Genomic DNA, 22,479 nt, shown 5'->3' on the forward strand with positions numbered 1-22,479 from the left:
GTGATATTCACAGTTAGCATATTTTTGGCCAGTGTCATCCACATTTTTGGATGAACTGCCAAAAAGGTGCCCAAAACTTTTACTTTAGGTTTTTTTTTTTTTTTTTTTTTTTTAACCCTTTCAGACCTGAATTATCTTTGGTGATGGAAAAAATGCAGCTTTTTCTACTGTAAAAATGTATGTACAGCAAATTAATCCATTTAAATAAAATATCAAATAGTTTTTTTTTTTGCTTCCATTGCATTGAAAGCCTGTGTGTAATATTGTATATTTCATATTGTACCACAGTTATTTCCGACCCTGCAATGTGATTGAGAAGCTGAGAGGTGTTCTATGAGTGCCGTTATCAGCCGGTAATGTACTGTAACCAAAGCTCTCCCTGTATTACTCCGCCACATACTGTACAGGTAACCTAGCAACAATGCAGCGCTTACGAGCCAAACAGTGCAGCTACAAACAGAGCAGCAATGGCACTATTTTAACTCGCAGAGTTTTTATAACCAAATAGCTCATCTTTTCTACTCCTCTTTAATTCTTTAAAAAAAAAAAACTAAGTATACATTTTTATTAATTACATCACCAGTACAAAAAAAATTAGCACAGTCAAATAAAGTATACTTTTTCAAACCTTTTTCATACTTTAAGTGGGTAAAATGTATGTATAAACAGAAAAGTATACTTTAATTATTCCGCACATAGTTCAAGTACACTTTTTCAAGGGACTGCATGCAATCGCCAAGCATGTTTTTTTTTTTTATTGGCATCTAATCACGTAAAAAAAAAACTGTACATGAAAAGCGAGAAGGCGAGGAGGGATTATATCAAATATGCCTGGAAAGTGCAAAGTAACAGCCTGGCTTTTGGTTCAACCCTTTGTGATCATTAAAGATTCATAGAATTCGAAATGAAGTTTGCGAGGGTAAAGGAAAAAAAGCGAAGGCAGGAAACGAACGCGTGAGGGAAAAATCTTTTGCCGCGCTCTGATCGCCCGCTGTCACTCCGCTGAAAGATAGAATAGCCGTAGGAGGTTCACCGGCAGCAAAACCACGACTCAGAATCCACAGAAACTCTTCAAACAGAGACGATGGGCTTTTAATGTACAATTGTTCGCAGAAAAAAGAGGGCAAAATTGAAGTCATTTTGGGTAAAAGAACGGTATACAGAGCTCAGCGCTGAACGGAGGCGGTTGCCAGGTAACACACTCCATACCCTCCTCAGCGCAGATGGCTAAATCAGTGTGTGCAGTGTGTGTGTGTGGAGTGTGTGTGCAGTGTGTAGACGTGCTCTGGCCTCACCTCTATCCTCTGGGAGTTGACCTTTTTGCCCTTTTTGTTCCAGTTGACTTGTGGCTTAGGGTCGCCTGTGGCTTGGCACACGAAGGACACCACACCGCCGGACACGCCGATCTGGTCAGTGGGGATCTTGGTGAACCTGGGGGGAGCTGGAGGAAGAAGAAGAAGATGATGTTAGGAGAATCACAGTGTGGAACTAAAATATACTGTGATTTCATGAAGATCACCAGAAAACGGAAAGTTCCAACTCCAAAAATAGAAAAACTTAACTTCATAACTTCAGTTTCTGAATCAGTTTCTCGGATTTTGCTATTTATAGGTTTATATATTGAGTAAAATGAACATTGTTGTTTTATTCTATAAACTACAGACAACATTTCTCCCAAATTTCAAATAAAAATATTGTCATTTAGAGCATTTATTTACAGAAAATTAGAAAAATCAAAATAACAAAAAAGATCCAGAGTTTTCAGACCTCAAATAATGCAAAGAAAACAAGTTCACATTCATAAAGTTTTAAGAGTTCAGAAATCAATATTTGGTGGAATAACCCTGTTTTTGAATCATAGTTTTCATTTTGGCATCTTGGCATGTTCTCCTCCACCAGTCTTACACACTGCTTTTGGATAACTTTATGCCTTTATTACTGGTGCAAAAATTCAAGCAGTTCAGTTTGGTTTGATGGCTTGTGTTCATCCATCTTCCTCTTGATTATATTCCAGAGGTTTTCAATTTGGTAAAATCAAAGAAACTCATAATTTTTAAGTGCTCTCATGTTTTTTTCAGAGTTGTATGTATAGTGCTGTGAAATAGTATTTTCCCCCTTACAGATTTTTTTCTTTTTTCTTTTTCCCCTTACTTAGATTTTTCAGATTTTCCAACAAAACATTAACAACAGACATACATAACCTGACTGAATACAACCTACTTAGCCGTAGGTGAAAAAGTAATTGCCCCAGAACAACATTTAAAGAACTGCTGGTCTCACTAACAGCCTCAGTTAAGATCAGTGTTAATGGTTCAATAATAAGAAAGAGAGACTGGGTGAAAATGATCTCCATGGGAGAATCCAAGATAAAAAACACTGCTAAACAAAAACAACACAACCACCCGTCTCACATTTACCAACAAACATCCTGATGATCCTTCAGGACTTTGAATAAATACTCTTTAGACTGACGAGACAAAAGTGGAACTTTTTGGAAGGTGTGTGTTTTGTTTCCTCTGGTGTAAAACTCATAATTTCAGAAAAAGGATCCCACCCACCCAGCACACGCACTTTTTGTCCCACTCCCCTCAGGCCGAAGCCTGCGGAGCATTAAGTGCAAAACAACAAGACTCAGAAACAGCTTCATTCCGGAAGCTGTAAGACTCTTAAACTCCACTTAACAACACACTGCACTGACACCAAGGACAAATTACTGTTTACTGTTTACCAACATGGTCACTTTACTTGCACTGAGACACTTTATCTCCACTGCTCTAATTCACATTATCATGCTGCTATAGCACACTTGCACTCTGGACTTCATGTTGCTGAACCTTTCTACTCTCTATTTATTTTTTTTATTCTTTGGGATATTTATCTATCTATTTTGTATATTCTATTTCTTTTATTGTATTCTTTTTTTTATCTATATATCTATTAATAACAGCTCTTTGGGTGTTAAACTGGATCGTGAGATCACAATTTCGTTCCACCTCATGTACCACATGTGATGCGAATGACAATAAAATCTCCTTGAATCCTTGAACCCTTGAATCCTCATAATTGAAAAAATATCAGTATGACAAAAAAGCAAAAACTAAAGAAATCTGTAGGGGGCTCAAGTACGTTTTCACGCCACTGTATATTACTGTATAACTGTATTACTGTATAATATGAAATGAAATGAAGTTGAGCAGATAAAACTTGAGATATCTCTGATTCATAATGTCTCTAAGTTGAATCTGATTTAGGTTTTTGATATGTATTTTTTTCTGGGTTTAAATTGAAGCCTGAGAGATTTCTGTTGAGGATGAAGCTAAAGAGAAGCTATTGATAATTGGATATAATGCATAAAAGGCTTCAGTCTCGTTCAGCCGGAGGACAGATTGATGTGATGAGCTGAAGAATGGCCTGATAGAATAAAAAGCCGATAACTCACGGCAGACAAAAGGCCAGGCTGGCGTGAGTGCCGCTCTTCGGGCGGTTTAGCGTGGTTATGTCACAGCGCTGACAGCCAGCGATAAATACTATGCGGCTGTAATTCTGCGGCTGAATGTAATAAGGCTTGGGGTTAAGCCCCGCCCCCCCTCTGGCCTCTCCTCTCCTCTCTGGAAACAGAGTGGATCGAATTCCCTGAGGACGCTCAGCAGCTGATGCGTGGGGGGGGAGGTGGAGGTGGGGGTTGTGATGGTGTGGTGATGGTGGGGGGGGGGTGGTGTAGAGCATTACGTTTGCTCTCTGGCACACAGGAGGCCGCTGGTAGTCATAGATACCGGTATTCCGAGGAGGATCATCGCTGCCGCATCCCGTTGCCATGGCGGCCGGTCAAACAGAGCAGAGAACGATCCAGGAACCCTCCCCCCTCCATCCTCACCAACCCCTTACCAACCCTCAGCGACGGGCTGAGACTCATCCGTCAGGGCTAAGCCTGGCCCCGGCTCTCACCATGACAACCAGTACCCACACCTCACCTCCTCAGCATCCCTCCCCCACCCTCCTCATCTGCAGGTGTGTGTGTGTGTGATGTGCGCTCATGCCCGTCCAGGCAAAGCTGGAGCAAACACACCTCTCCAAACAGCCTGGCATCAGGCTGCAGCTTAGATCCAAAGGGTCAATATCAATATAACTCAGATTTTGTGTTGCAATACATTTTCACTCGAGATTTCCTCTGAATAAACACATTATTACACATATACTGTAGATGCTGACCTTCACTTTAACCTTCTGTTATCTTAGGGGTCAATTTGATCCTATTCAATGTCCTTACCATCTTTAAATAGGCAGTTACCGTATTTTTTGGATTATAATGCGCACTTAAAATCCTTTAATTTTACCAAAAATTGTCATTGTGCTTTATAATCTCGTGCATTTTATATAAGAATTTGACCAATCGGGTATTAATATATTATGTATAATAATAGACCAGAAAATAGACGTTCATTGATAGTGCACCTTATAATTTGGTGCATCTTATAGTCCAAAACATATGGTAATATCTTTTTTACTTCATATTCAATTTTTTTTTCTAATTTAATGAGAACAACTGGGTGAATATAAAATTAACATGATGGTATGATTTCAGTGTCCTGCAAACATGCTGTACACATCTGTGTTCTTTGGGGTCAATTTGTCCCCGGGCTGTTCTGGCTGTATGAAACATATAAAAATATAAACATTTTACACACGTTGGATGATGTCAATTTTTAAGACTATTTAAGTAGTCACCAAACAAATATAGTATGTGACAAACTTACAATTGAACAATTGAATTATTATATATATAGAGAGAGAGAAAGTAAGAGAAAGAGGGTTAGAGAGAGAAAGAGAAAAGAATAGAGAGAGTGAGAGATAGATGGAGAGAGATAGTAAGATAATGAGGGGTAGAAAGAAAGAAAGAGAAGAATACTAAGAGAGTGAGATTGATATGAATTGTTGTAATGCTTTGGCAACACTGTACTTTACACAGTCATGCTAATAAAGCTACATTGAATTGAATTGAAATTGAATTGAATAGTAAGAGAATGAGGAGTAGAAAGAAAGAAAGAGAAGAATAAAAAGAGAGTGAGAGATAGACAGAGAGAGAGTAAGAGAAAGAGAGAGAGAGAGAATACAGAGAGAGTTAGAGATAGACTGAGAGAGAGTAAGAGAGGTAGAGAGAAAGAGAGAGACGAATACAGAGAGAGAAAGAGAAAGACAGAGAGAGATTGTAAGAGAGAGAGAGGGTTAGAGAGAGAAAGAGAAGAATACAGAGAGAGAATAAGAAAGACTGTGAGAGATTGTAAGAGAGAGAGAGGGTTAGAGAGAGAAAGAGAAGAATACAGAAAGAGTAAGTGAGAGATAGACAGAGGGAGATAGTAAGAGAATGAGGGGTAGAAAGAAAGAGAGAGAGAAGAATACAAAGAGAGTGAAAGATGACAGAGAGAGAAAGTAAGAGAGGTAGAGATAAAGAGAGAGAAAGAAGAATACAGAGAGAGAAAGAGAAAGACAAAGAGAGATTGTAAGAGAGAGGGTTAGAGAGGAGAGAAAGAGAAAGAAAGAGAAAGACAGAGAGAGATTGTAAGAGAGAGAGAGGGTTAGAGAGAGAAAGAGAAGAATACAGAGAGAGAATAAGAAAGACAGAGAGAGATTTAAGAGAGAGAAAGGGTTAGAGAGAAAGAGAAGAATACACAGAGTGAGTGGGAGATAGACAGAGAGAGTAAGAGAGGTAGAGAGAAAGAGAGAGAGAAGAATACAGAGAGAGAAAGAGAGAGAGAGATTGTAAGAGAGAGGGTTAGAGAGAGAAAGAGAAGAATACAGAGAGTGAGAAAGAGATATATAGAGTGAGACAGTGGGAGAGAGAGATAGAGAGTGAAAGAGAGAGAGATACAGAGAGTGATGACAGGCTGAGGAGCGAGCAATGAGGGAGCTGAGAAAGAGAGAGAAAGAGAGAGATAGGTAATGAGCTCTACAGATAAGAAGACAGGGCGTGGTCGAGGCAGGCTGGCAGTGAGGGGCGTGGTCTCTGAACCCCCCAGTGTTCAGTGAGACCCTCAGCTTTAACTCTTCACTCAGAGTGTTTTTGTTTACTGCAGAATTCACCGAATCTTCCAGAAACACCACGACGTCCTTCAGGATTACAGAGTCCCTCAGTAGCACAGGGCTTTAAAGCCCACCCCTCCGTGGGGAGCCCGTACACTGATGTAACCCACACACACTCTTTCCCACACACACTTTTTCCCACACACACACAGACACACACACACACACATACACTTGCCTGTACTTGCATTCTGCTGCTGCTGTCGCAAGACAACCTTGCAACTCTGCTTTGGGTTTTTTTTCTTTATTATTTATTTTATAACACTATTTTAAAAATGCTATCAGCTCACTTTCTAAACATACTAAGATAAATGATTCTTAACTCAAAATTCGTAATAAAATAATAATAGACACAAAGCTTGTTATAACTGTAAAACCTCTTTCTCTGTGCGTCTTGTAGTCCTTCTGGGCTCTAAGTCTCCATGTACCAAACGCATTGCCAACATTTCCTCTGCCAATGGAGTCTTTTTAAAGGTTGCAGAGGCTGCAGAAGGCTGTGTTTTTCTGCTATGGTGTTCCAAACCTGGCAACCAGGTGCGTGAAAATAGGACTGGGTAATGGGTGGAGCAGTGGGTGGGATCAGACACATGGATAAAGCTCTGCTGCTATGCTTAAACTTAGCATGTTTCCTTGATGTCTGATCACACATCCATACAGTATATTATACACACTGCTCCTTTAAGGTTTAATAGATACTTTATAACAGCCCACACCAGCACCACAGCCGGTACACTCTGGCCTAGCTCCGCCCACACATGTTCTCTCTGAAAAAAATGCTTTAATTTGACTGGTGGTGTCGTCTTTTAACCCAAAGAACAAAAGAACGAAGATCTCAACAGCAGCAGCAGCAGCATTGAGGAGCAGGGCCGAGAGACGCCGCAAAGCGATGATGTCACGCTCTCCAGCACACGCCATCGCCATGCCAACCATCATCAAAGACCAATCAAGGAGGAGAACCTCTGGCAGAAGCAGGAAGTGTAATCATCTCTCACGAACGCCCGGCCGACCATCAGCCCAGACGAGATGATCAGAAACAAGCTGATGACCAGGATAATAATCAGACTCTAGAGGAGGATCTCCAGCGTCTCATCAGCAGCAGCTTTCCTTCATGTCCTGATGTTCAGAATTCAGACAACTGGCTTTTTTTTTTACTGTAAATCTAATCTGAGGTCAGTTTTCCAGCATTTAAAAATTGCTGTTTAAGCTTTAAGCCTTTTACAGTATATCTAACAAGAAATTTAAGCAGTTAATATGGTGAAAAGCGTATTTTTACGGCTACGTTCTCACCAAATCTGATGTTTATGTTCTCAGGTTTACATTATCTATTAATTAAACGTCTCATTCCATCATTTTTTATTAATTTTAAACAGTCTAGTTGTGGTCTCTAGTATGAATAAATGCCATGTGAGCTGTTTTTGTGAAAAAAAAGTGCTCCGGTGTTTCTATTTAGCCCTGCTTTAGTTCACTGAATTAGTGGTCTCTAAAGAAAGATAGGATTTCGGCTCTTGCTCATGAATATTCATATATGCAAACATATCTCTGTCTCTGATTGGCAAACAGCACTGCAGCAGAGAACGCCTACCTGCCTTCCCCCCCAGTCAATTTTACAGCTCTAAAACTCAAAGGACAAACTTTTTCCAGAGATACAGCCTTAGTTGTAAAAATACAGCACTTTATACTATTTTATTTCTAATTTGTGCTCTCTCAGGGCTCCGGCAGCTGATGGCAAGCTACATGACCAGGATTTCAACTGGCAATCTTCTGATCTTCTGGCAGCGCTTTAGACCACTGGACCACTTGGAGAGACTCCAAGGACAAAATGTTTTCAGAGATACAGCCTTAGTTGTAAAGATACAGCACTTTCAGTTTCTTTCAGCTAAACAACATTAATAAACTTTACCTCAGACTTCGTGATTCGGTGCTTGGGCAGTTTCACCATGGCGAAACCCCAGAGTCTGTTCTGTCTCATAAAATCTGACGAGAACGGCCTTGTCCTTTTAAAACTGTGCTTCCCTAGTGTATATTTAAAGTCTCGGTAATATGCGCAATCAACCGGAGATCCGATTTAAACATACAGTACAGTTACTTACACAAGATAGCTACCGTTAACTACTGGTGTAAACAGAGCTGTAAGCTATTTAGCTGATGAGAGAAAGTGTTGGCTCTGCTGCAGCCCTGGATTAGCTCTGTCTGTGGGCGGTCCAGAGCCGAGGTGGGCGAGATGGAGATACATTTTTTATTTTATTTTATTTCTATTTAATTTCCCATTTTCTTCCCAATTTATACAGCCAATTACCCAACCCACTAAGTAGGACTCTTCCTATCACTAGTGATGCCCCAAGACACCAGGAGGGTGAAGACTAACACATGCCCCCTCTGATACATGTGAAGTCAGCTGATGCAGCACTGCAGCAGTACCGAGTAGCATCAGAGCCCGCTCGGAGAAAAGCGCAGCGACTTGGTTCCGATACATCAGCTCACAGACGCAGCCTTGTGCACATCAACATCACCCTTTGGAGTGCAGTCTTCTGATCATAGTGGCAGCGCTTTAGACTGCTGGACCACTCGGACAGTTATGTATTATTGTGCTGGGAGCTGAAATCAACTAGGGGTAGGGCGCAGTGGAAGGCCGAGGGGGAAATTTAAGCATAGCTCCTGCAGAAGACTCAGGGAAGTGCGGGGGGCCGAGCTCCACATGTATGAGAGGAGATAATCACACGGCTGCAGTGATGCTGGAGAGATCATTGTCACACTCGTCACGTTCTAACGGATGCAGATTGAGATGTCAGGCACGCAGGTTTTAATGTCAGGTGTTAAGTGCCCGCACGTCCTCGCCAACCTTCACATATCATCACTATCACCCTCTGCACACTACTGCTCTACAGATAGCAACAGCATCACTGTTTCCATAACTACAATATACGCACTTAAATACACACACTCAAACACATACATATATAGATTTCTTTTGTTTTTGCTTTTTGTCATACTTACATTTTTCTGATTATCAAACAACTTTCAGACAATAATATCAGACCAAATATAACCTGAGTAAATATTAAAAGCACTTTTTAAGTGATCACTTAAAGTTAGTCTTGTTTAGCCTTAATATTAATGTTAGCTTAGCGTACATGACTGAATATTACAGTGGCATTTCTTGGAACTGAGTTGTGATAAACCCAAAATATATGATTACTATTAAAAAGTAACATATACTATGTTTTTATATATATTCACTGAACACCAGCGTGCCACAAGGGTACGTGCTAAGCCCATTTCTGTGCTCTCCATTTACTCATGTCTGTGTTTCTGTGTCATGGTGTGCACAGAATACAGACACTCGCAGATGCAGTAAAACGGGTTGTTTATTAAAATAGCAGGTAGAAAAAAGGGTAGTCGTACAAACAAAGTTAGAGCACCGGTAAACAGAAGCAACGTAGGGATAACCATACCATGAGTGAGATACAGTCCAGAGTTCAAACACAAGCAGGCCAACATCAGAGGTAATCCAAAATCAAAAAACGTGAAACAGTCCAGGTCATACACAAAAATATCCACAATCAGAGATAATCCAAAAATCGGCGTCGAGAAAAAACAAAACAAGGTCATACACGAAGATAACAGAGACAATAGAGAGTAACGCTTAGTAATGAGGAAAATCCAACAATACCCGGCACAGAAGTGTGTGAGAGGTGTCCTTAAATAGTGCCAGACTAATATTCGGGGCTTCCTGGTTGGAGCAGGTGAGGTGACGTGTGACTGGGTGTGTGCGTGTCAGCGGGTGGTGCGTTCTGGGTAATGTAGTTGTTAGACTGAGAACCTCTGTCAGAGCTGGGTGCGTGAGAAACAGAGGAGCTAACAGCACCAGATGTGACAGTACCTCCCCCCGAGGGAGTCGGAACGGGAACGGAACGAGGACGACCACGACGACGACCACCCGACGGACAGGGAGTACCGGCGGGAGGAACAGGAGTAGCCACAGAGGTGCCGGACAGGCGGGGGTTGCGGAGCTGGGAACCCCGATGAACCGGAACCGACGAGGAAAGTGAGCGCTTGGGACGCCCACGGGGTCTAGGAGCAGGTTTGCCCGGATGACTAGCATGAAATTCAGCCAAAAGAGCCGGATCCAGCACATCACTGGCAGCAACCCAAGAGCGCTCCTCGGGGCCGTAGCCCTCCCACTCAATGAGATACTGGAGCCCACCGCCGCGCCTGCGAGAATCCAGCACCTCTTTCACCGCGTAGGTGGATGAAGCCTCCCCCTCCACAGCCGCGGGCGGTACGTCATCCGGAAGACCCTCTGCGAGTGGACCTGGGACAAGAGGTTTCAGGAGAGATACATGGAATGAATTATGGACTCTATACTGGGCTGGAAGTTCAATCTTATAAGTAACTTCGTTAATTTGAGACAAAACCTTGAAAGGCCCAATATACTTAGGCAGAAGTTTCCTGCACTCCCCCTCAAACCTCAAGTCCCGGGTGGACAACCACACTCGATCCCCGGGTTGATACTGGGGGGTACTGCCTCGGTGTCTGTCGGACTGCTCCTTGTATTTGCGTAACGCCTCCGAAACCTGCTGGTGAGTTTCCTCCCACACCTGCTCGCTCCGCTTCATCCAGTCGTCCACCGCAGGAACCTCAGAGGACACGGCTGTCCACGGAGCTAACGGAGGTTGGTAACCCAGAACGCACTGAAACGGTGTGAGACCAGAAGTGGAGTTAGTGAGAGAATTCTGCGCAATCTCAGCCCATATAAGGAACTGAGACCAGTCAGAGGGGTGCTTATAACAGTACAGACGGAGAAACTTGCCTAATTCTTGATTAACACGTTCACATTGACCGTTACTAGTGGGATGGAACCCTGAGGTTAAACTAACATGAACACCCAAATGTTCAAAAAATGCTTTCCAAACCCTGGAAGTAAACTGAGGGCCCCGATCAGAGAGAATATCCTCTGGAATACCATAATGTCTAAACACGTGTGTGTAAATGGCTTGTGCAGTTTGAAGTGCAGTGGGCAGGGCAGAGAAAGGAATAAACTTAACCCCCCTGGAAAATCTATCCACAACAGTGAGTACTGTGGTGTAACCCTCGGAGACAGGTAAATCGGTGACGAAATCTACAGCTATGTGAGACCAGGGTCTTTCTGGTACAGGTAGAGGAACAAGCTTACCGGCTGGAAGGGTTTTTGGGGTTTTGCATTGAGCACAAACGGAACAGGAGGAGACGAAAGCGTGTATGTCAGCTCGCATGGTTTCCCACCAATAGCGAGCTGATACTAGCTGCAGAGTGCGCGTAACGCCGGGATGGCCCGAGGTGAGAGCAGAGTGAGCCCAGCTAATAAGACGATCTCTGAATTGTTCAGGAACGAAAGTTTTGTGAGAGGGACACCCCTCAGGAGGTGGTGAGTGCGCTACACTCTGTTGAATGAGATCATCTAATTCCCAGCGAATAGCTGCAATTTTGACGGCCGGAGGAAGAATGCGTTCAGGTTCGGAAGACTGAGATGCGCTATCCGGAGCAGTATAGACTCGGGATAGCGCGTCTGCCTTAGTGTTACGGTTGCCAGGGCGAAACGAAATAGAGAAATCGAATCTAGAGAAAAATAATGACCAACGAGCTTGGCGAGGATTAAGACGTTTGGCAGAGCGTAAATACTCGAGATTCTTGTGATCAGTGATAACAGTAAATGGGTGCGCGGCCCCCTCCAGCCAGTGACGCCATTCTTCGAGAGCCAGTTTGACAGCAAGAAGCTCTCTATCCCCTATGCCGTAGTTGCGCTCCGCAGGAGACATTTTTCGTGAAAAGAAGGCTATGGGATGCATTTTAGGCGGAAACCCACTACGCTGTGACAAAACAGCCCCTACCCCAGTATCAGAAGCGTCGACCTCGACAACGAACGGGAGTTCGGGCTTAGGGTGAGCTAGTATAGGCGCGGACACAAATGCAGCTTTAAGCTTATTAAAAGCTTGCTCAGCTTCGGGGGACCAATTCAGGATCTTAGTGGCTTTCTTGGTCAGAGCAGTAAGAGGGGCAGCTATACCACTGAAATTGCGGATAAATCGCCTATAGAAATTTGCGAAACCTAAAAAGCGCTGGAGATCCTTAATAGACTGCGGAACGGGCCAGTCAGTGACAGCTGAAACTTTGGTGTCGTCCATCAGGACGCCTTGGGAGCTAATAACATAGCCGAGAAAGGAGACTTGTTGACGGTGAAATTCGCATTTCTCTGCTTTGGCATAAAGGCTATTCTCCAGTAAGCGTTGGAGAACGGAACGTACGTGGATCACGTGAGACTCAAAATCAGCTGAATAAATCAGAATGTCGTCTATAAATAGGACGACGTATTTCCCAATCATATCCCTAAATATGTCATTCATGAATGACTGGAAGACTGCCGGGGCGTTAGCGAGACCGAAACTCATCACTAAATATTCGTAGTGCCCATTAGTAGTGGTAAAGGCAGTCTTCCACTCGTCACCCTCACGGATACGAATTAAATTATACGCGCTGCGTAAGTCTAATTTCGTAAAAAAGGAAGCTTCACGAAGTTGCTCGAGAGCGCTGGGTATGAGGGGTAACGGATACGCAAATTTCTTAGTTATGTCATTAAGCCCACGGTAGTCTATACAGGGTCTCAACCCCCCGTCTTTCTTCTTGACAAAGAAGAACCCTGAACCAACCGGAGATTTAGACGGGCGGATGAAACCCTGAGCGAGTGCCTCCTCAACATAGTCTGCCATAGCCTTCTCTTCATCGAGGGTGAGGGGATAGACTCTAGCTTTGGGCAGCGTAGCTCCCTCCACTAGATCTATAGCACAGTCATAAGGACGGTGTGGAGGCAATTTAGTGGCATTGGCTTTGCTAAAGACATCAAGAAAATCAGAGTATTCAGAGGGGATAACAGGAGTATCTACTGCGTCAGGACTTTCTACCGAGGTAGACTGTAAAGCTAACTCATTAAGAGCTAAACAATGTTCATAACAAGAGGGAGACCAAACCGTAATATCACCATCAGTCCAGGAAACCACAGGATCATGAAACTTGAGCCATGGCATGCCCAAAATCACCGGGTGTTCAGAGCAGGGAAGCACAAACAGGGGCAGTTCCTCGTGATGCAGAGCGCTGGCTTGAAGAGCGACGGGAAGTGTCTGACGAGTGATAGCCTTGGAGCGTACAGTTTTCCCATCCACCGCGTGAATAGAAATGGGACGGCGCAGGTCACGGGTAGGGATGCCATGTTCCTTGACCAGGTCCCAACTGATGAAGTTCCCCTCCGACCCGGAATCTACAAGCGCTGGGACACAGAACATACCAGTGGGTGAAGAGATAATAACGGGTAACGTAAAACATTTAGCTTTGTGATTAGAGATAGAATTACGTACCACGTTAGCGCGTGGAGAGCCCCCCACGCGCTTTCCCAGGGCTGGAGCCTTCACGGATCGGGTCAGGAGACCACATGCAGCTTTGCGATGCCCAGCCTCTCCACAGTAGAGACAAAGATGGAACCGAATGCGGCGTTGGCGTTCCGCTGGAGATAATCTGGACTTTTGAACATCCATGGGTTCCACTGTGGAGTCTGATGAAGCGTGAGGTAGCTCTGCTGGAGTGGGTTGTACGTGGAGGTTGGTCTTGGTTTGGCGAGAGAGCAGCTGGTCTAACCGAATGGAGAGGGAAATCAGCTGATCCAAGGTAAGGGATTCATCCTTGCATGCTAACTCCTTCAAAACTTCAGGGTTAAGTCCATTCTTGAACACAGAGATGAGTGCAGCGTTGTTCCAGCCACTGCCAGCTGCCAGAGTGCGAAACTCCATGGCATATGAAGCAACAGTTTTTTGACCTTGTTTTAACGCCAGTAGAAGCTCTCCAGAGGATTGTCCGTAGCGTGAGTGATCAAAAACTGCTCGAAACAAAGTCAAAAACTCCGAATAGCTGGTTTCAGAAATGGTGTCCCAAACCGCCGTAGCCCAGTCGAGTGCTTTACCAGACAGCCTCGAAATAATAAAGCCGATCTTAGCTTTGTCTGAGGCGGGAGAAGCGTTACTAAAAAATACGGAGCATTGTAAGAGAAATCCGCTGCATTTCTCCGGGGAACCATCAAAATACTCCGGCTTGCACACCTGAAAGCCGGAGACAGGAGAGCTAATGGTGCTAGTGTTAGCTACAGGGCTAGCGTTAGCTACAGCTAAGCCCTTGAGGTGCTCGAGAATGCTAGAGAGCTGCTGCTGCTGGTTAGCTTGCTGGCTAGCTAACTCAGTAACAGCGTGGGTCACACCGGCGAGTGTTTGCTGGTGCTGACCGAGCAATCTGCCTTGATTAAACAACCCTGATCTTAGCATATCCGCATCTGCTGTCTGATCGAGAGAGGCCGGGTATTCTGTCATGGTGTGCACAGAATACAGACACTCGCAGATGCAGTAAAACGGGTTGTTTATTAAAATAGCAGGTAGAAAAAAGGGTAGTCGTACAAACAAAGTTAGAGCACCGGTAAACAGAAGCAACGTAGGGATAACCATACCATGAGTGAGATACAGTCCAGAGTTCAAACACAAGCAGGCCAACATCAGAGGTAATCCAAAATCAAAAAACGTGAAACAGTCCAGGTCATACACAAAAATATCCACAATCAGAGATAATCCAAAAATCGGCGTCGAGAAAAAACAAAACAAGGTCATACACGAAGATAACAGAGACAATAGAGAGTAACGCTTAGTAATGAGGAAAATCCAACAATACCCGGCACAGAAGTGTGTGAGAGGTGTCCTTAAATAGTGCCAGACTAATATTCGGGGCTTCCTGGTTGGAGCAGGTGAGGTGACGTGTGACTGGGTGTGTGCGTGTCAGCGGGTGGTGCGTTCTGGGTAATGTAGTTGTTAGACTGAGAACCTCTGTCAGAGCTGGGTGCGTGAGAAACAGAGGAGCTAACAGCACCAGATGTGACATTCTGTTTATGGTTTTAACTCCAGGGTGAACGTGGTGCTGGAAAATGTAGGAAAATGTATAGAAATTGTATAAATTGTATAAAAATATCAAAATCAATTATTAGTTAACACACATAAAAATGGCTTTTGGTAGCAATTCATTTAGTGCTGTGTTTAAATCCCTCCCAGCAGAGTAGTGTTGTACTCTCTCATTAGATTTCAGTGTTCTGACTGGATAAAAAGTCAACTTTTCTTTCATAGTATCAAATATGATAATGTGTTTTCATTCTATGAGACAACTTTCAGACAATAATATCAGACCAAATATAACCTGAGTAAATATAAAAAGCACGTTTTAAGTGATCGCTTAAACCCCAAGCTGAGTTCAGTTTCACTACTAACCACCACCAGGCCTGATTTCTACCAGGCCTGTAGAATCACGAAATCACTTAAATAGAACCTGTCTGACAACATGAAGCAGATAAAAGATCTCAAAAATCAACACATTATCCTCCGATCTAAAGAAATTCACAAACAGATTAAAAAACAAAGTTATTGATCATCTGTCAGCCTGGAAAAGGAGAAAACACCTTCTCAGGAGTGACTGACCTATCGAAATTACAACCCGAAGGGCATAGACAACTCATCCAGGAGGTCGCAAAAGAACCAAAAAAAAAACATTTTTATATTCCAGAGGTTTTCTTTTTTGTTTTTTGAAAAATCAAAGAAACTCATTATTATTATTTGGATAACTTTGGATATCAAAAATTCAAGCAGTTCAGTTTGGTTTGATGACTTGTGATCATCCATCTTCCTCTTGATTATATTTTCTTTTTTTTTTTTTTGGTAAAATCAAAGAAACTCATTATTTTTAAGTGCTCTCTTATTTTTTTTCCAAAGCTGTATATATGAAAGGTTAGATTGTTTCCATGGCAATATACTAGTAAACTAGTATCATATTAATAAAGCAGTTAAAACTCAGAGACGGGGCACAAACCTAAGGCATGGCAGGTGCTGAAGAACGAGGAGAGCAGGAAGGCCAGCAGGAACAGGGGGGCTGAAGGAAGCAGCCCGGGACGGGGTGGGCCTCTGCTGGGACAGGGAGCCATGGTAGGACTTCACTTCTGATCGTCCGGATACTCTGGAGAGAGAGAGAGAGATCAGAGGGTTAAAGTTAGTTTTGTTTAGCCTTAATATTAATGTTAGCTTAGCGTACATGATTGAATATTACAGTGGCATTTCTTGGAACTGAGTTGTGATAAACAAAAAAATATGATTACTATTAAAAAGTAATATATACTATGTTTTTATATATATTCACTGAACACCAGCGTGCCACAAGGCTACGTGCTAAGCCCATTTCTGTACTCTCTGTTTACTCATGTCTGTGTTTCTGTTTATGGTTTTAACTCCAGGGTGAAAGTGGTGCTGGAAAATGTAGGAAAATGTATAGAAATTATATGAATTGTATAAAAATATCAAAATCAATTATTAGTTAACACATATAAAAATGGCTTTTGGTAGTGATTCATTTAGTGCTGTGTTTAAATCCCTCCCAATAGAAAGTAGTGTTGTACTCTTTCATTAGATTTCAGTGTTCTGATTGGATAAAAAGTCAACTTTTCTTTCATAGTATCAAATATGATAATGTGTTTTTATTCTATGAGAGCTTATTAAAGAGGTAGTGGAACTAGTTTGCAGTATTGCAGTATATCATGTTTGTGATAAATATCATTAACTTCTTGCCAATTAAAAAAAGGGTGTAATTGTATGATTATGTCATCTTTATTTTATCAGTGACTGAATAAAATAAATAAAATAATGAATAGATTTATTTTTGCAATTTATCACACTTATTTCTGTGACAGTATTTCATGCTGGAATAAAATGATCATGACAGGCCTGAGCTGAGAGTGAGTTTCTCTAATCTAATTCACAATACTGGACTTTATCTGGATAAGTGTCCATTTAAAATGCCAACAAAGCCAAGTCACATGACCGTGCAGGACATGTGAAGTGCTGCGAGGCCGTGGTCCCCCGGCAGCACTATAATTTAGGCCTCTTTATGAAATTTGCAGTGATTACTTGTAGGACCTGAAAAGCTGGAAAAACAGAAATTATCACTCACAGGCAACCAATCACTGACTTTAACTGTAAACAACAGCCCAGCTCAGAGTCCACACTCAGAAAAAATCAACAAGACTCAATCCTCTCATATTAATACTGCAGCTTTAGCAGGTCAGTACACAAAATACTATTAAGAGATGAATAAAATGATCTCTTTTACATTTGTTTCCTACATTGTAAATGAATACTGAAGTCGTTCAGACTATGAAGGAGCACATTAGTAACCATGTAGTAGCTTAAAAGTGTTAAAAAAAAAAAAAAAATACTCTGTGAAGAAGCTGTTAACTTGTGGTTTCTGAGGCTGGTAACTCTTGCTGTTCCTTTCCTAGGATGGTCCTGATGAGTGCCAGTTTTATCATACCATTTTTTATATTTTTGTTCTTCACTTTTATTTGAGTAGCTCTGGCCCTGATGTAAAATGTGTGGCATGCTATTTAACATGCTATTAACACTATTAACACTCCTACAGCTTCTGTATGTGTATCTCAATAAATATGACCAAGAGTTGCCTAAAGTAGTCTAAACGTTTTCATCATTTAATAAACCAACACTTGATGTTTTTGATCACTGCATTCCCACACTTCCTTCTAGGTGCAAATACAGTATATACACTATAGCACAGAAGCAGGCAAAAGTATGGCCACCCCTTGACTATTAAAGGACACATCTCCAACTGTTAAGCATGGGGGTGGACGTATCATGATTTGGGTAAAAGGAATAACATAGATTTAGTTTAATTCCAGCTAATATCTCATAATCTGGATTAGAACATTACTCAAATAGAGCTATTCACTGAATACCTATAACTCTACCTCTTCACTACTTTACAACTGATGCTCTCAAACACATTAAGAGACAAAACATTCAAGTAATTAACTCTTGATGAGTTCAGCACAGCTGTTAACTGAAAGCCTGAATTCCAGGTGACTCTACCTCATAAACCTGACTGAGAAAATCCAGCCAAGATGTGAAAAGCTAAAAAAAATCTAAAATATAAAACATATTCTGGTTTGATTAACACATTCATTTTGGTTACTAAATAATAACTAATAAATGTTTATCTTTATAGTTTGAATGACTGTTGTATTTAAGTGTCCAAACTTTTAACTGTTTCACAAATCATGGGACAGCAGTATTTAAATTGATCATGAAGTGTTCGTTAAGCGAATAAGGTGTGAGGTGTTATCCTATCGTGAGTGAGGTTGAACACTGGGGTCAACGTGCTCATGGCAAGGCGAGGCCTGCATGATGGGAGTCATGAAAGAGAGGCATTATTGATGGTTTCAAAATCTAGATTAATGCAGGAGGCCCCGCCTACCTATCCCACAGGTCAGTACATCATTCTTTAGGTTCCATGGGACATGACAAAAGTCATGGGACACAATAGTAGTTTCTGATGCTTATTGTATTGGCAGGTTCTTGCCAATACAGAGTTCTTATATGGATGGTATGCAGGTACAATAGATAAATAACACACACACACGGACAAATAAATAAATAAATTAATAAGATATGCTGCATCTGCTCTTAACAAAAGCGCAGAAAACAACTACTAAGTACAATTGCAATCCTGCCATGCAAAGCAGGAATTACATCCCCATTATTATGTAATTAATATCCCGCGCTATAACGAGCGAATTGCTTACTGCCGCTGCTCTGCGTATAATGAACAGTCCACTCTGAGGCGAATGTGAGCGTAAGTGCTGCGGAACACTGGGACGCTGGTGTAATGCATTGTAGCATTAATCTGTAGCACTTGGTCTACCGTTCGGTTACAGCGGATATGGATTTTTTTTTACGAGGGGGCCATTAATTATTGAGAAACCTCCCCAGCAGCGTGTGTTTTACTGGCCGGCCTTCGCTCCTCGCTTTAGGTGAACTGAGCGCTGCGCCGGGTCTGATGAGGGGAGAGATATTTCAGAGAGAGGAAGAAGATGCGCCCGTCCAGCGCCGCTGCAGAACCTCCCCGGCGTGGAGTCGATATCTGCAGGAGTAAAATCGATTCGGCTCATTTCTGGGCGTGTTCAGGTGTGAGGGTCGACGAGGCAGCGTCCCGTATTACCTCCATCCTCGCATAACTCCTTCCTCTACACACAGTGAGCTCTCGCTTCTGATGAATAACACTGCAGGACTGAGGCCAGGCTCTATAGCGTCCGGGGGCTCGGTGGAGCAGAGCTGTATCTGTGGCTGTAGCTATTGTTTAACTTACTGTTAACCATCCGGTAGAGCATTGCTATCTTGCACCCCACCAACAGTCTATTTTCACGCCACGCCTTCTGTCTGCGTTGTTTAAATAGCAACGGTGCTTTTGAATATACCGTATATATATACGCTGATGGCCGCGGTGGTCTGGAATTGAGTCGTGTTCAGGTACATTATTGGCGTATTGCTATCTTTGCAACAGAAAATACAGGTGAGGCACTACTGTCTAAAAAAAGAACCTAGACAACAAATTATGAGTCAGATGTTCATTGCTATCTTGGCAATGCAGGTTCAAAGGTATTACAAACACACCGATGGACACGCAGCAGCTCACAAACCCAACTTTTACTCCAACAATAAACAGAATACAACATTAAAAAATAACATTGCCTTTATCGTATGACCTGTTCATTTTCTCATTACTACTTTCCTCACTACTAAATATTACACAATCAATTAAAATAAATATTTCTTTCATTCAGTTTTTACAATTACAGTTACTATAAATATAACAAAAACAAAAGATTACTTTAAAATATACTCTACATTTACAATTACATTTAAGGTATTTAGCAGAATCCCTTATCCAAAGCGACTTACAACACTTACAGCAACTTACAGCGACTTACAACTCCACAGATTACTTTACCATATATATATATATATATATATATATATATATATATATATATATATATATATATATATATATATATACACTGCTCAAAAAAATAAAGGGAACACTCAAATAACACAATATAACTCCAAGTAAATCAAACTTCTGTGAAATTAAACTGTCCACTTAGGAAGCAACACTGATTGACAATCAATTTCACCTGCTGTTGTGCAAATGGAATAGACAACAGGTGGAAATTATTGGCAATTAGCAAGACACACTCAATAAAGGAGTGGTTCTGCAGGTGGGGACCACAGACCAAGTCTCAGAACCTATGCTGTCTGGCTGATGTTTTGGTCAGTTTTGAATGTTGGTGGTTCTTTCACACTCGTGGTAGCATGAGACGGACTCTACAACCCACACAAGTGGCTCAGGTAGTGTAGCTCATCCAGGATGGCACATCAATGCGAGCTGTGGCAAGAAGGTTTGCTGTGTCTGTCAGCGTAGTGTCCAGAGGCTGGAGGCGCTACCAGGGGACAGGCCAGTACACCAGGAGACGTGGAGGAGGCCGTAGGAGGGCAACAACCGAGCAGCAGGACCGCTACCTCCGCCTTTGTGCAAGAAGGAACAGGAGGAGCACTGCCAGAGCCCTGCAAAATGACCTCCAGCAGGCCACAAATGTGCATGTGTCTGCACAAACGGTTAGAAACCGACTCCATGAGGATGGTATGAGGGCCCGACGTCCACAGATGGGGGTTGTGCTCACAGCCCAACACCGTGCAGGACGCTTGGCATTTGCCAGAGAACACCAGGATTGGCAAATTCGCCACTGGCGCCTTGTGCTCCTCACAGATGAAAGCAGGTTCATACTGAGCACAGTACATAGTGTGTTTTTTCACTTTAATTTTGTGTGTGGCTCCAAATCCAGGCCTCCATTGGTTAATAAATTTTATTTCCATTGATGATTTTTGTGTGATTTTGTTGTCAGCACATTCAACTTTGTACAGAACAAAGTATTCAATGAGAATATTTCATTCATTCAGATCTAGGATGTGTTATTTGAGTGTTCCCTTTATTTTTTTGAGCAGTGTATATTGCACATGATTAATTTGGAATCAGTGACGTGTTATAATTTTTTTAATGCAATTAATTTTGCCCCCAACTTCCACCGTAATTTACCTAGCCCCCGCCAACACGCTGATTTTTTTGTAGAGTGGTTTGCTTGTGGTGAGAATGTGATCTGGTCTCGATTCAATCTGTCTCTGCTGCTCCATGCTGTTTACACACTAAGGGCGATGTACATGCAGCATTCACTGCTCCCATCTCTGTTGCACATCCCATTGAAAATGCAAGTGAAAGTGCAGCTGCAAATTTTGAGTCTTCTGTGTTAAAGCAGATTCACACTACACAGATATACACCCTGAAACACAGAATCTTCTTTCTCACTATATTTACTTTTTTGCTCTTGCGCCAGACCGCTCTGACCAATCAGAGGAGAGAATGTGCTTATGTGGTTTATTGGTGTGTATTTTGGTGTGTTTAGGTTTATGCCTGTGTGAAACCAAACCAAACAGAGGGAGAAACCCATCAAACAAACAAACTTCAGAAACCAACTACAGGTTGTTATATTCAGCTAATTAAGGTTTAATTCAAAATTCCTTACAACCAAGCCAAGATGATTATAATATAATAAACAAATTTCCTCTATAGAATTTACTATGTATTCTCCCCTCAAACATACAAGTATATACTAGTATTTTAATTAGTATATATATTAAATCTATTTTTTTTTCTGGATAGGTACACTCAGGAGTAAATAATTAAAATACAAAAAGGCTTTTCTGGGCAGTACGTATTTATTTATTCAGTAAAAGTAGAATTAATACGAATATAATTCATTCAAAAAAGGGTGCTTTCACAGCACTGTGTTCATTATAACATCTCTAGTGCTCTCGGGAGGGACTAGTAAAACCCTGAATCAGAGGAATTGAGTGTTTATTACATTTCATTTGACTTTATTTGATTGTAGAGAGTGTGAACGAAAAGTATTTTATGTTTTATCTGATCATCTTCATTCCATTTATTATTAATAAACATCCTTTACTGGATTTTAGACCTGCAACATGTAGTAAATAAAGTTGGGGAAAGGTTGAGGGATTTAGGGACAATAATGAGGAAATAAATTTTATATATATATATATATGTGTGTGTGTGTGTGTGTGTGTGTGTGTGTGTGTGATTTCAAACAGGTAATTTTAATTATGATTAGGTACAAAAACACAGAAAGCTGTTAAAAATTGTCAGAAAGCTGTTAAAAATTGTAAAAACAACGTTCCTCAAAGAAAGACTGAAAGGGATTTCTGTATTTCTCCCTCCACAGCCCATAATATCATTAAAATACTCAAGGAATCCGGAGGAATTTCAGTGTGTAAAGTCTAAAAGCAAGAAATGGACACTGTGTATCTCATAAGTTCTCTACTACTTTCTTCAGAATGAGATGTTCTTCCTTCTTTTTACTGCATTTATGTTTACTTG

At 41.8% G+C, this 22,479-nt stretch overlaps 1 protein-coding gene across 16 annotated transcripts in view; it reads right to left on the minus strand.

Annotated features, from left to right (window-relative positions):
- ptprsb (protein tyrosine phosphatase receptor type Sb) overlaps nt 1–22,479 on the minus strand; it is a 281,301-nt gene that overhangs the window by 191,702 nt on the left and 67,120 nt on the right. For all 16 annotated transcript variants that reach the window (XM_049478946.1, XM_049478941.1, XM_049478945.1 and 13 more), the window contains exons 3-4: nt 15,997–16,140; nt 1,296–1,441 (exon numbers count right to left, since the gene is read on the minus strand). In XM_049478946.1, the coding sequence (XP_049334903.1) occupies nt 1,296–1,441; nt 15,997–16,108 (258 nt within the window). In that variant the 5' untranslated portion in view covers nt 16,109–16,140. The remainder of the gene's footprint in view (nt 1–1,295; nt 1,442–15,996; nt 16,141–22,479) is intronic.

This window comes from Astyanax mexicanus, chromosome 4 (genome assembly GCF_023375975.1).
Source record: "Astyanax mexicanus isolate ESR-SI-001 chromosome 4, AstMex3_surface, whole genome shotgun sequence".
NCBI lineage: Eukaryota > Metazoa > Chordata > Actinopteri > Characiformes > Acestrorhamphidae > Astyanax > Astyanax mexicanus.